Source organism: Balaenoptera physalus (assembly GCF_965194825.1).
Source record: "Balaenoptera physalus genome assembly, chromosome: 2".
Classification (NCBI taxonomy): Eukaryota; Metazoa; Chordata; class Mammalia; order Artiodactyla; family Balaenopteridae; genus Balaenoptera; species Balaenoptera physalus.
In genome coordinates this window covers 161,438,592-161,453,178 of record NC_138883.1, presented here as the reverse complement: position 1 = coordinate 161,453,178, position 14,587 = coordinate 161,438,592, and the positions used below count along the sequence as shown (strand labels likewise).

The 14,587-nt window shown below is 45.3% G+C and overlaps 1 protein-coding gene across 2 annotated transcripts in view; it reads left to right on the top strand.

Moving 5' to 3' along the window:
- Window positions 1-14,587, top strand: part of CCNY (cyclin Y) — a 122,356-nt gene that overhangs the window by 78,318 nt on the left and 29,451 nt on the right. For both annotated transcript variants that reach the window (XM_082449862.1, XM_082449863.1), the window contains exon 2: window positions 11,827-11,901. In XM_082449862.1, coding sequence (XP_082305988.1) covers window positions 11,827-11,901 — 75 coding nt within the window. The remainder of the gene's footprint in view (window positions 1-11,826; window positions 11,902-14,587) is intronic.

The window sequence follows — 14,587 nt, the reverse complement described above, 5'->3', positions numbered from 1 at the left end:
TAGTAACCGTGGCAGGATGACATTTCAGTGAACTCTCTTGGACATTCTAATTATGGAAGAAAATACCTCTTCCCCCTACCAGGTGAAGGCATCACTGAAATCCAAGCTAATCCCTGGTAGTATTTTTCTCTTCTCAAAGGACAGTTCATTGAATCATGCAAACAAGTGACATCTCCTATTTTCAACATAGTCACATTGGCTGACTGAAATTCAAAAATAGAAAGCAAGGATATATTTGTTGATCATGGATTTCTTGGAATGCTGAGAAAAATATTGGCTTAAAAATCAAATTTCACGGGACTTCATGGTGGCCCAGTGGCTAAGACTCTGCATTCCCAATGCAGGGGGCCTGGGTTCAGTCCCCGGTCAGGGAACTACATCCCACATGCCACAACTAAGAGTTTGCATGCCGCAACTAAAGACTAAGACCGGCGAACCAAACAAATATTTTAAAAAAATGAAATTTCACCAAACCTGGTAGATTGTGGTAGGAAAAAATGGAATAAATGTGGCATTCTCCCCTCCTCTTCTCCATCACAAGGAACCTACCAGAGGGCCTGCTCCCACTGTGCTCCCCATGGGGTCGCCGCTGAGCTGCCAGCACAGAGAGGAGGTCCAGCACCCGGCCGCTGCCTCTGCTCCTCCACTCGGGCCTGGGGGCGTTGGGCAGGCCCTGGAGCCTGGAGCTCAGCGGCAGTGCCTGGCTCCCTCCTTCTGGTCTCTCACCAGGTCTTGAGAGGAGAGGGTCCAGGATTAGTGCTGAGCCCCTGGCTTTGTCCCATTTCATTGAACACTGTTTACTAGATTAACAAGCCAGGGGACCCGAGTACATCTGCCTCATTTCTCTTTTGCAGTCATGATGACCGTTTTAATGGCAGACTAGGTCCTTGGCTGCATGTCCCCCTTGGCTCGGTGTCTCAGGTTTTGCAGAGGAGTAAGAGTTGTCGTGTACCCTGGCGTGTGTATGCTTGCACTCAACACGTGCTCAGGGTTGTAAAGTTGCATTCACCATTCGCCAGATAGTTCTGGAAGGAAGACTTGTGCGTTCCCAGCCTCTCCGCGTCTCTGTGCAGCCTGGACCGGAGCCAGATATGCAGCAGGGCTGAGCACTCAGATGGAGCAGAAGAGAGTTAGCACCGAGCTTCTCTCATGCTGGGCTCGTTGCCTTAGTATTGATTCAGCTTTAGAAACAAAATGGGTTGTTTAAACCTTTTTGGTTTTGTGATTGTTTAAATTCAAGTTTTATTAAACCAGGCAGGAGATCTGATGGCAGGATTCTGAGGCACATTCATTTGGATCTTCCGGTGCGGCTTTTCTGAATGCAAATCTTGTCCATCTGGCTGCCTGTTATCCATCCCTCTGAAGCTCGACAGACTTGATTAAATGCAGAATGACTCTGCCTTGGCAGTTGCATCTCAGATTTTATCATTAGCTATGCATCCCATTTCCTTGTGTCTGAGGTGACCCTCAGAGGCCACAGTATTCCCTTTCTTTCTATTTCCCCCAGAATCGGAAGGCAGGTTGTAGTTATAGACTGAGGTAGGAGGTAAATTCTAGATTTAACCTTTTCTTCCTAAAATATAAGCTGTATATCAGGTGTGAAAGTGAGGAAAATACCGATGGGTGATGATCTCACTTGCAGACGTGACTATGAATTTGACCGCCAGGAATCATAGAAGTGCTCTAGGATGACACATTGGGACCGAGAAAACAGTCTTCAGATTCTGCGGGATGGAAGTGCCTGTAGCAGAGGTGGAGGTGCTCTTCCTCTGTCACCCGTTCTGTCGTGCTGTCTGATTCAAGTAGGAGCCAGGTCGTCCCTCTCCCCTCTGACAGTCCTGGGGTGCTGCACCCCGGTGCCCACATCCTGGTGTCACCCACCCAACAGGTTTTCTCACACGTAGGTTCCACTGTATGTCTCCTGAATTGTATCTTCTACTTTCCTGTCTTTGGTGTGATACCCTTTTATAACCTTGTTTTAGTTTTTTATTTGGTTTATTTAGTTTCTTTAAGTGCTTTCAGAGAATTCCTGATTTACATAGCTGTGATTTCTGTTTTTAGCACTTTCTTCATCTGCCTCGGGTGTAACCCTCATTTACACGTCTGGCGGTGGCTGCCTTTGGGGGAACACTTGGGGTTACTTGGTGAGAATTTGATCTGAGGATCTCGTGCCACCCTCTTGCTTGTGTTCTGTGTTCTTTGTGGCAAGTATGGGCTTTCAGTGGTTTTGTGTTTGAAAGAGGAAATAATGTCTGATTTGTTAATGGGAAATCTCAACATTAATAACTTTGTCCCTGATGTTACTCGATCCCGCCTGCTTTGAAAATGCATAAGTAAACCTTTTTTGTGGGCTGAATGTTCTTGGTGCGAGTATGTTTTTATCCCCAGCGCCCCCCTCTCCCCCCACCCCTCACTCTACACACAATGGAACTTGCTTCCCAGCAGCCTCAGCTCTCTCCTGGGCTCTCCGTGGCACTGCCCCTCGCAGGACACTTGTCACTGCCTCAGCCTGTCCGCTTCCCCCACCCCGAGACCTAAACACTGGGGGCCGCAGGGGCTTTTGCATTGTATTTCTTGCACACATCGAGTTGATTCTCAATATAAAGATTTGTCAGCTGTTGAATAAAGCAATAACGGGGACTCAGATGTCTCTACTAGCTTTCAGGGTGTCATTTTGGACACTTTTTAGTTGTCTGCAATAGCCAATTTTATCAATGTTGCCCATACTAGACCTAGTTATTTGCCTGATACTAAAATATCAACGTTCCAAGTGGTGTTTTTTCCTGTTTCAGTGATAGCGCTAATTCATGCCTCAGGAGGGTGTGGTTGCTAGGAGACTCTTTTTGAATTAATCTACATATGAGTTAATGGTTGGTCCTTGCCAGTTTTTCTTTTCCTTTTTCTTTCCTTTTTAAAAAAGCTGAAAAGAGCTACTTCACTTGATCATTCTTTTATGTATTTCCATTATTCAGTTTGTTAGTTATTGTTGAGCATTTGGACCTTGTACACAGGGTTCCTGTCCTCAGTTGGCACTGGTTGGAGGGGATGAGGACCCCACTCAGCCTTTAGGTGGGGCCCCCGAATCCCACTGGCTTTACCCTGTACTGTCTCTGATCATCACAGGACCCAGTGGCCTGTCAGCGTTACAGTTACCATCATCCTTATTTATTGAGACTCAGAGAAGTAACATGATTTGCTCAAGGGGCCAAGCAGAAACCAGAATTCAGTCTTAGAGCTTTCAACTGTACATTTTTTTTATCTTGTTCTCTGCTGGACTTTAAATACTGCACCGTATGCTTATTTTATGGTCTCTAGCCAGCTCTGTTACCGCAGGTTCTCTAGGGCCAGTCTTGCCATTGGTTGTGTCTCTTGACCCTTGCTTGTGATGGATCGTTTCCTCTGTGTCTTGCCGTTTGGGATGGTGAGCCTGTCTTCAGAAGGCATCGTCTGGCGGGGTTCAGGGACGCAGGCTTCTCCAGAGCGGTTTGCAGTTACTTCTGCCAGGCACCCAGGGATCTCACTGGCATGTGACCAGTTTGGTGTAAATTTCTTGTCACAGGGTTCCCTGCACTACACGTGCAGAGTAGAGGGGAACTCCAGAACCATGTTAGAGATACAGACAGACCTGTGGTTACCAGTTACTGGGGTGCTGGGAGACATTTCCCCCACTGAGGCCCAGCTCCTTTTTCATCTGGGTTCATAGATAACTTTTTTTTTCTAATTCAGTTTTTGTTGTAATTGTAGCTCTTCGAGGGTTCCAGACATATATAAAAGCATCTTTTCTAACTTGTATCCACTCTACTGGCTTATATCCTATCCTGCAGGACATTAAAACAAGGTGACTTCCAAATCAAGACATTGTAAGTAAAGAGGATAGAATTAGTAATTATACCAGGGTAATAGGTGTGGACCAAGACATGTGGTCACCTTGGTTGAAGCCCAAGACCCAGCTCACAAAGCTGGGAAGCCCTTGTTCTGCCGGTAGACTCCAGTTCTCTTTTTGGTTAGAGCCTCCGGCCATTTCCCTAGCTACACGCTCTAGGCTTTTAAATGGATGTCTTATGTTTTAGCTCACATTTCTAAGTGCTTGTAGTGTGAGAGCTTTTAGGTCATCTAGTCTGCTGTATTGGTGGAACAATCTGTCTTTAGTCTTAAACGTTAGGATCTTTCTCTCCTTTGGTTCATGTTAACCTAGAATATTTGAAAGAGACAGTGGAAAGACTGGAGAGAGGGTGAGGGAGGGAAAGAGGAAACATATGGGGAGAGAAAAAGAGTGAGTAGAAGAGAGACTGAGAGACAGGTTGGAAAGAGGGAGATGGAGAGACAGAGAGCACATGAATGGGAGTCAGATGTGTGTTCACAGAGAGGTGCACACAGAGACACGTACGTCCCGGCACAGACCCAGGCTGGAGGCCCACCACACAGAGGGGTGCACCCCGGGACGTGTACTCACGGATCAACGTGGAGAGTGAGAATGGAAAATAACCCAATCTGAGTGTGTTAGAATAATCGTAAAGAATAAACGTGAAGTCGGGTGGGGGGGTGGTACAAAAGATGGCTTTGGAATTAACTGGAATTGCAGTAACAGCAGTTTGCTGCCACGGCACCAGCTACAGAAGTTATAAATAGGGATGCTGATGCGGGCTCCTGGGTTTGGGGCTTGCCCGGTGGCAACTGCATGGAGCAAACCAGGGGGTCAAGCTCTGTATTTTGGTCTCATTGGCCCTAACGAATGGAGATAATCACTGATTTTCAGGCAGTGGGTCAATAGTAACTAAAAAATAAAAGTAAACCAATCTCATTTAAAATTAACAGGCTTTGTTTGTTGATTTTTCTTCATTGCTTTGCAGACCCTAGTCACATTTAGCAATATGACTACCTAAAATTGAAATTAAAAGTTTGAGATTATGACCATGTCAAATATTTGTCTACAGATAGGAAACAGACCTGATGGAATCATCTTAAGATTAAGTTTGGGATTGTTAGCTGACCACAGTTGGCCTTCAAATCTAAGTTGACTTTCTACCACCGGGTTCCCAAAACTATCGAGGGATCACAGGATCCTTGAATCCTTTGGGCTCTACTCACTGATATCGTTGAGGCTGAAGTGAACAGCCCATCTTTTGGATGATTTGTTGGAACAGTGATCAACCCGGGGCTGGCAATGCGGAGAAAGGAGGTAGGAGGTAGGAAGTCTCTGATTTTGCAGGTTGTCTTTGTTTTTTTTTTTTTTTAACAAATTTATTTATTTTATTTATTTTATTTTTGGCTGCGTTGGGTCTTCATTGCTGCACACGGGCTTTCTCTAGTTGAGGTGAGCAGGGGCTACTCATCGTTGAGGTGCGCGGGCTTCTCATTGCGGTGGCCTCTCTTGTTGCAGAGCGCAGGCTCTAGGCACGCGGGCTCAGTAGTTGTGGCGCACGGGTTTAGTTGCTCCGCGGCATGTGGGATCTTCCCGGACCAGGGCTCGAACCCGTGTCCCCTGCATTGGCAGACGGATTCTTAACCACTGTGCCACCAGGGAAGCCCCAGGTTGTCTTTTATGTTTCCTCTTCTATCCAAATTAGACCCAGCACAGTTTAGGCCTTGCTGCACTGTTCTGTTTTCCTTTTTCTAAATTTCCAAACCATCAGTGATGGTTTATGACTCCCACTTATCTTAGGCATTATTTTATCACACGGATCTTTTATAGCATTGGTGCTGTTTTAGAAGCTGAGATGAACAATGGTGTGACATCTGTGGAAAGGACAGAAAAAACTACATTATGTGGCATGGGAGAATATAGTCATCCCTTGGTATTCACTGGGAATCGGTTCCAAAATCCATGGATGCTCAAGTCCCTTATATAAAATGGCATAGTATTTGCATATAACCTACCACATCCTCCTGTATACTTTGTCATCTCTAGATTACTTATAATACCTAATACTATGTTAAATTTTATATAAATAATTGTAAATATGCAATATAAATGTTATACAAGAAGTTGCCTATGTGTGGCAAATTCAAGTTTTGCTTTTTGGAACTTTCTGGAATTTTTTTTTTCCAAATATTTTTGACCAAAGGTTGGTTGAACCCATGGGTGCAGACCCCGCAGGCATGGAGGGCTGACTGCATTGCTAAATTACACTAGGTTCCCAGCTGTTCGATTTATTTTCAGTTTCGAATAAAGGAATCCTATCATGCCTTTTACTTAGCTGAAACGTGGACTGAAAGCAGTGTGACTGAGTATTTCTGTTATCACCTGATAGTCTGGCAGTAGACTCTTAGAATGTTCTGTTAGTATTTTAATTTGACATGTGTCTTAGTAAGTATCATCAGCATAAAGAAGTAGTGGTTCCAAACTGCTTCCTAAGCATTAGGTTGAAGTCAGCCCTAGGAAATCTGTCACATTTCCTAAAACTGCCTTTTCTCGCTTCAGTACCCCCACCTCAGAGGCTGGTTTATCTTGTCATGATGGATCATCTTGTCATTGTAAGAGGTAGGAGGACCTCTGTCACCAGCAGGGAATGCCGAAGTTGTGAACGTCAGGACTCCTTAGGGAGCAGAGATTGGATGACGGAGGTTTAACACATCTTAAATGTCTCCAGGTTTGACGTGTGTCTTCAGCACTGAGCCAGATGCTGGGGCACACTGTTTTTCAGTACCCTAAAATTTTAATAGCATTGTTTATGGGGCTCCTATTTTGTGGCACGAGTCCTGCTTATTGCTTTTTGTTGCATAGCTGCTATTTTCACAGCACTCCAGATAAGGTGTTACTCGCCTGCTTTATAGCTGAGGGAATGAAACCTGGAATAGGATGGCAGTTTGCCTGAGGCCATAGAGCTAGCAGAGATGAATTCACATCTAGATCTTCCATATTATAAAATGTGTTACTTTTACTCCACCATTTGAGCTTCTCTTTGGGGAATGAATGATTCCTAGAACTCCAGGATTGTCAGCTTTCAGCTTTCAGCTTTCCGGATGTGGGTTTTAGAATTTGTAGAGTATTCTTGATGGTCTTCCATCCTTGTTGTTTTCTTTACTGGTACTTCTCACCTTCAGCTTAGAAGGATACTCTAGTAGATCAGGGACTTGATCTGTTTTGTTCAATTCTGTATCTTCAGGATGTGGAACTCAGCAGTACCTGGTACCCAGAAGATGCTCAGTGATGGTTTGTTGAATGAGTGAAAAGTGTGGCAGGTTGGACTGGCCTTGACCAGTGGTGATACTCGTGGTATCTAATAGAATGCTCATTTACCCCTCCACAGTTTAATTATGAAGGCATCTCTGTGACAGAAATAACATGTGATGCGTTATGAAGGCATCTAAATACATGTTTTGTCTCACCATTAATTGACTATAGCCCTTTGAAAATGAAGAATGCATTCTTATGACCATGAGATAGTTTGTGTGGAGAACCGGAAAGGTGAAGACACAGACATGGCTACCACCCCCAAAGTAGTCTTTTGGTTTCAGCAGGACTGAACACAATACCTGGCATAGAGTTCAATTTAACCAAATTCAGTTGTATAGCCTTGCCAGGGGGAAAAAAAAAGCAGTGTAAAATTTTTGACTCTTAGAGTCCATTGCTTTGTTTGAGCACTTTTGTTTTAAGCACGCTACTCTCTTTCTTGCAGGATTTGGTCAGAATCTTCTTTCCTCATTGTTCACTAGCTGGTCCTGTGCACTAGTGGTGACTAAATTGTAAGTCATCCTGTAGGCTGCGCTGACCTTCCTACAGGGCTGTTGGCCCCTATGTGTGTCACCACCCAGCTCATCTCAGGGTCTTTCTCGGGGATGAGGATTCACTCTTCAGTAAGGGCAGTGACCTCTGCTCACACGACACCGAAATGGCACCCAGCCAAGTAAATATTTATTTATTTGTTTGTTTGTTTTTGGCTACGTTGGGTCTTCGTTGCGGAGAGCGGGGGCTTCTCTTGTTGCAGAGCACGGGCTCTAGGCGCGCGGGCTTCAGTAGTTGTGGCTCGCAGGCTTCAGTAGTTGTGGCTCGCAGGCTCTAGAGCACAGTCTCAGAAGTTGTGGCGCACGGGCTTAGTTGCTCCGCGGCATGTGGGATCTTCCCGGACCAGGGCTCGAACACACGTCCCCTGCACTAGCAGGTGGATTCCCAACCACTGTGCCACCAGGGAAGTCCCAGCCAAGTAAATATTTAGATTTTATAAGTTATTCCTCTTCTGGGCGGGTTAGCACTCAGGTACTTCAGGAGCTCGATGGGGGCAGGTGGGAGCTGTGTGTGCTCTGGGAAGGCCCGTCTGGGGGAGAGCTGGGGCCCTGGGAGTCTCCAGGAGGGGCTTGGGGAGCGGAGGAGTACTTGACATGGTGGTGACTTCAAAATAGATACTATACTGTCAGAACCGACTGTAGCAGAGTGCTTGGCATTCTTTAGCAGGGGGGGTTTATTTCAACCATAATCTCTAATTTTAAGCCTGTGAATTTCTTCCTTTTTTTATAAATTTATTTATTTATTTTATATTTATTTATTTATTTTTGGCTGTGTTGGGTCTTCGTTTCTGTGCGAGGGCTTTCTCCAGTTGTGGCAAGCAGGGGCCACTCTTCATCGCGGTGCACGGGCCTCTCACTGTCGCGGCCTCTCTTGTTGCGGAGCACAGGCTCCAGACGCGCAAGCTCAGTAGTTGTGGTGCACGGGCCTAGTTGCTCCGCGGCATGTGGGATCTTCCCAGACCAGGGCGCGAACCCGTGTCCCCTGCATTGGCAGGCAGATTCTCAACCACTGCGCCACGAGGGAAGCCCTCCTCTTCTTTTTAATTCTTGCAATTCAGAAGCATCCCTGAGCCAACGGGGAGCACCGCCTTCCTCAGAATGTGCTCCAGTTTAGTTTGTTGTGCCCGATCCCTGACTCTGCACTGTGGGGAATTATTTCTTCATGGCTAAAGTAGCGGTTTGTCATGACTTCAGAGTGTAATTTTGAGTGACACAGCAGGTTTATTTTGCTTGGCTTGTGAGAAGGCTGCCTTTTCCCATTTTTGTTCCCCCCAAAGTTGGAGTTCCCTTGCCAAAGCATGCACTGTGAATAACTTTCTGTATTTCTCTTCAAGGTCTGGGGCTGCTCCCTGTCTTAGGAAATGCCTGGCAGTTCCTTGTACCTTTGTTTGGTGCCATTTTGCATATCTAAGTCAGGCTAGGTAATCCGGCATCTGTGGCTGGCCGTCCTTCACAGCAGGGGCGCCCTGAGCACTCTGTCCCTTCAGGCCTGGCCTGCACGAACTTGGGAGCTTGGCCTGTTGGCCTGCACCTGGGTGTAGGGTTTACTGTGCACGCCACAGTTATGGAATATGAATCTGCTTAGGATTGGAGAAAATGCACACCAACTTGCTGTTAAATCCTTTTTTAAGTAATGTCCTGGCAGCTCATGAGATGTTGCCCCCTAACAAGTGTAAACATTTGGACGTGCTTTCACATAAAATTTAACTGATGATCTGTTTCCGTCAGCAACATTGCATTGCCCTGTGTCCAGAAACAAGTCCTTGATTTTTCTCTTTGTGGAAACTTCCTGGTTATCTCATCCAGGATCTAGATCCTAAAACTTAAATTCCAGGGAGAACTTGGAAGCCAGCTTTAGGGGCTTCTGGATTTCCCTCCGCATCAGCCTCTACCTCCCTCCTGTTTCAGGCTCCAGTCCTTTTGGGGCACTGGGGATCTGAGCAAGGTCTGGCCTAACAGGGATGGTGGGGAAACTCTGGACTTGCCACTGGAGACAACAGTTTCCAACCCACGTTCTGTTATCACCCCGCTCGACACTTAGCTCTCTTGGCCTCACTCGCCTCATCTGTGACATCACGTCAAGCCCAGAGCTTGAAGACTCCTCTGAACTCTTCCTGACTTGCTCTGTATCACTGAATGGGTAGAAACGATAGCTGGCCTGTCACCCATGCAGGAAGAAACCACCCGGGACATGAGCGAGCGTTCTGGCCAGGCTCCTCACAAAGACTCATTTTTACCAGAAATTTCTGGCCTAACTTTATCTAGTACAAATGGAAGCAAGTTTGAAAAATTAAATGTTTCCTCTATCTTTCTCCTTCCATCAAAATCCATTAATGCCTTCAGCTGTGAAACCACTATATATAACTTTAATACTTGTTACAGAAGAAGGACCAGATAATTAAAATAGCATTTGCGATTCAGGTGTTGCTTTCCTCAAGCCCCCAGCGGGAGGTGAGCAGTTGTAGTGCAGCAGGCCATCGGCTGATGTAGGAAGAGGCCTCACCTCAGAGGTCTGCTGAGGGGTCTCTGTGACAGGTGTTGCCTCCAGGATACATGTGGCCGTCCTTGTTTTTTCTTTCCTCTTATCTTTGACTGGGTTAGCTATTAAACTAAGGATAGATACCATCTGGTTTTATTGGTGTTGATTAGATTTCTTTGCAAATTTACTGAAATAATGGAACTCAAAATAGTTTTCATTCTGATGTTGGAAGCTGATTTGAAGACCATTCCGACTTCCCGTTTTTAAAAAAAATAAATTTATTTATTTATTTATTTTATTTTTGGCTGTGTTAGGTCTTGGTTACTGCGCGTGGGCATTTCTCCAGTTGCGGAGAGCAGGGGCTACTCTTCGTTGCAGTGCGCGGGCTTCTCATTGCAGTGGCTTCTCTTGTTGCAGAGCACGGGCTTCTCATTGCAGTGGCTTCTCTTGTTGCAGAGCAGGGGCTCTAGGTGCGCAGGCTTCAGTAGTTGTGGCACGCGGGCTCAGTAGTAGTGGCTCGTGGGCTCTAGAGCGCAGGCTCAGTAGTTGTGGTACACGGGCTTAGTTGCTCCACGGCATGTGGGATCTTTCTGGACCAGGGCGCGAACCCGTGTCCCCTGCATTGGCAGGTGGATTCTTAACCACTGCGCCACCAGGGAAGTCCCTCCATTATTTTTGATCTTCTCTCTTCCCTCTTCTAACTTTATTCTTTTGTTTTGCTTAACCACTCTTTCCCTGTGGAATCTTTTTTTTTTTTTAATTGGAAGAACTCTTCTGTGATTGGATTCTAATTGTTCATACTGGACTGACAAGCCTGTAGCCCTTGGAGACTGTTCTAAGGCAGGGTTACAGAGCCACATGCCGGTGGGGGAAGAAGGGGTACGAAGTGAGGCAGAGGGTGAGGACTGGGCGCTTGGGGGCGCTGGGGTCTCAGGTCCTGCCGGTTGTGACCGCTGTGGTGGGGCCCGGTGTTGCCAGTGATCTGAGTTCTCAAGAGAAGCTGGAAACACAGACCTTCTTTTTTCCTTTGTGGTATGTGTTTGAAATGTAAAAATCATTATCTATTGGCTCAAATTTTTTACAAAGGAAAGAAAATGAATAGGTCAAACAAAACTTACATCCATGGCCCAGATTATGCCCACAGATGGCCAACTTGAGCTTTTGCTCTAAAGGATTAAGTTTTCAGAAAAGGACAGTCTTAATTAAGCAGAGTGTGTAGATGCCGATTTGGCTTAGGTATCCTGTTTTAGTCACTTTAACAAGGAAATATCACTCGCTTAACTGTGGGTTTAGAGGAGTCAGTTGTAGCACATAACTCTCCTTAATTACGTGTTAGGACTTTGTCCTGCTATTCTGTAGTATCCTGGGTGCAGAGCAGACTTTTAAAAAGAAAATGGAGTTTTCGGCTAATAGATCTCCAGCCAAGTGTCTAATTTTTATGTATGACTTTCTCAAGTTTCTAAATAGCAGTGTTCTCAGTTGAACCTAGAAGAATTTGTTAGCACAGTAACTGTTGGTTTTTTCCAGAATCCTTGAATGTATTAGTAATTTAAGATTGAAAATCTTGACTCCCTTTAGTTATCAGATGGATATTCATATATTTTCTTTTTCTTTCTTTAAAGATTTCAACATGGAATTCAATCCTTCAGACCATCCTCGGGCCAGCACAATATTCCTCAGTAAATCTCAGACGGACGGTAGGTTACTGATATATTTATGCTTCTTTCTTTTTTTTTTAAAGACGGCTTATGTTGGTAACTAGCCTGTCTTGATTTCCCACTAGATGTGATTCTCAGGATAAAAATAGAATTCCCTTTAGTGACGCCTAAGGATATTGTTTGGTGGTGGTTCCCTTGGGGTTTCTTTATTTTATAGTTATGTTTTTAGAATTTACTATTTGAAGCCACTGTCCTCATTTTGCCAATCAGCTGGATTAGTTCTAAGTAGTTTCTACCCCGAGAGTCAGAAATTTTCCTTTAAAAGTTGATCTTTGCGTAAATTCTCTAAAGATCAGAAGTATTAGTATGTAAAAGAAGGCATAATATAACCCTAAATTAAAGTGCCATTGTCTCTGTTGTGTCATTTGAGAGCCAAATTGAGCCTGTACACCAGGGGTAGATGTTCTCTTTCTGTCAGACTCCTGCTAACCAATTTGTTCTGTGGCATGGAATTTCTCCTGGGGGATTTTCCACTCTTTTCAGCCCTTGGCTAATCTCACTGTAAAGGAGAGATAAAACACACAGTATGGCGAACACAGTCTCTCAGTTGGATTCCTGTAGAAAAGAGTAGCGTAAGGGGACTTCCCTGGTGGTGCAGTGGTTAAGAATCTGCCTGCCAGTGCAGGGGACACGGGTTCGATCCCTGGTCCGGGAAGATCCCACATGCCATGGAGCAACTAAGCCCATGCGCCACAACTACTGAGCCCGTGCGCCTAGGGCCCGTGCTCCACAACAAGAGAAGCCACCGCAAGGAGAAGCCTGAGCACCACAACTAGAGAAAGCCTTTGCACAGCAATGAAGACCCAACGCAGCCAAAAATAAATAAATAAATAAAAAAGAATAGCGGGAGGAATTTGTTAAATGATGATACAGTGATGCAGATGTTATATTACAGTGCTGGAGCCCTAGTGATTCTAGCCCTGACTCTTTTGGCAAATTGCTAAGCTCTAATTTTGACAGAGTCCTAAACTGACTAAAAAATAAACATATTTACGACAGTAAGTTCATTTATAAAAACTGATAACTCCTCAGTTATGGTTAGGTGACAATTTTGATACAGTATAATGCTGATATAATATTGGCGCTCTTTAATTAAGCAGGCCACTGACTTGATTTGAGAGAATTTGGTGCATTTATTAAAAAACAGTGTTTCCAAGAGTGAGACTAAATCGTCGTAGGTATCAAATACTTGTGAAATAAGTTTAGAACGTACTGGGTGAAAACAAAACAAGACATTTTTTCTTCACCTGGTGAAGTGGGAGCCCATTGGGAGGGGTAAGGTATTGCCAGGCAGGAAAGTGGCGATGGGGTGAGGGTTTGGGACAATGAAAAATGAGAATCAGAAGCAATTTTTTGTGCTGAATGTAAGTGCTGTGAAAACAAGTTACATGACTGGCATACTTTCAGATTTGGTTCTTGCTTCCTGTGAATTTAGGGTACAGACCAACATCAGTCAGAAACTTTTCTACCTAGATTTGTGTGGAATGGCATTAGAGCCTCTGAGTAGATGACACATATCTTGGTTGCCACGGGGAGAGGGATGGCAGGATTCTCCGACCTAACAGCATCTCCAGGTGTGAGTCAGGGACTTGTAGCTGCCCCTCCGCCTCTGCTCCACCTCTCGGCCCCTTCCTCTCCTGTCTGGATCATCAGGGTATCAGTGACTCTGATCCTTCTGTTTTTTGCTCAGTTTCTCAAATGCTGGCTCTTTCCTTTCAGTGTAAACCTACTTGAGTCTCACAGGTTAAAAACAAGAAAAGGAAAAATAACTGACACCGTCTCCCACCTGCTGAGTGAAAGCTCTGGTGCCGCCTTCTCCTTCTCTTTCCCTTTGCTCTCCCACTGGTCTCCTCCTCCCTCCCCCCCCATTCTGTGGTGTGACCGCTGAGGCTGCCGAGGACACAGCCTCCGGTGGCTCCCGCTCTCGTGTGGCATTTGCTCACACAGGCCAGATTGCTAAAGACAAGTCCAACTAATCAACACTTGCTTTATAGATGATGAAAAGAAATAGGTTTTTTAAAATAGGTAAATTTGGTAAGTTTAAAGAGTTCATTCTTTGGTGAGTTGATCACAGAGAATTGGCTGTTTGGAAATGGGTCCTGAGAAACCCCCTGTTTCTTTAAGGTGCTTCTCAGACATCTTAATCAGCTTCTCCATTTATCCCTCTGACGTTAGTGTTTTCTAGGGTTATGTGCTTTTACCCTCTTATCTTTTTGGCCTGCGTACAGTTCCTTGCGGCTTCCATGTCAACTAGAATGTCCAGCCAGATTTTGCTCTGCAGTATTCAAAATCCGTCTGTTCAGCTGGCTGCTGGACATCTTTACACTGAAGGCTGTTGGTTCCTCTAACTCTGTGTGTCCCAAACAGAACTTAGTAACTGGGGTTCACCTCCTGCCTTTCCCTCTCCCCAGGCCAGAGAAGGCTCTTCCCTCTTCTGGTGCTTGCCTGCTGGCCGTGGTGCTGGAGCCGACCATGCTCGTTCCTTCCAGCTCCGGGATCAGTGACAGCAGGCCAGGAGTTCGAAACAGCCATGATGGCAGTGTTTACAGCGTGGACATTGGCAAATGCTACAAGTCAGGGCATTCTTCTTCTTTTATTTAAAAGGCATCTGTTAAACATTTATCAGCCACCATTGCATCCAGGTTAATCGAAAGTGTATCAGTTT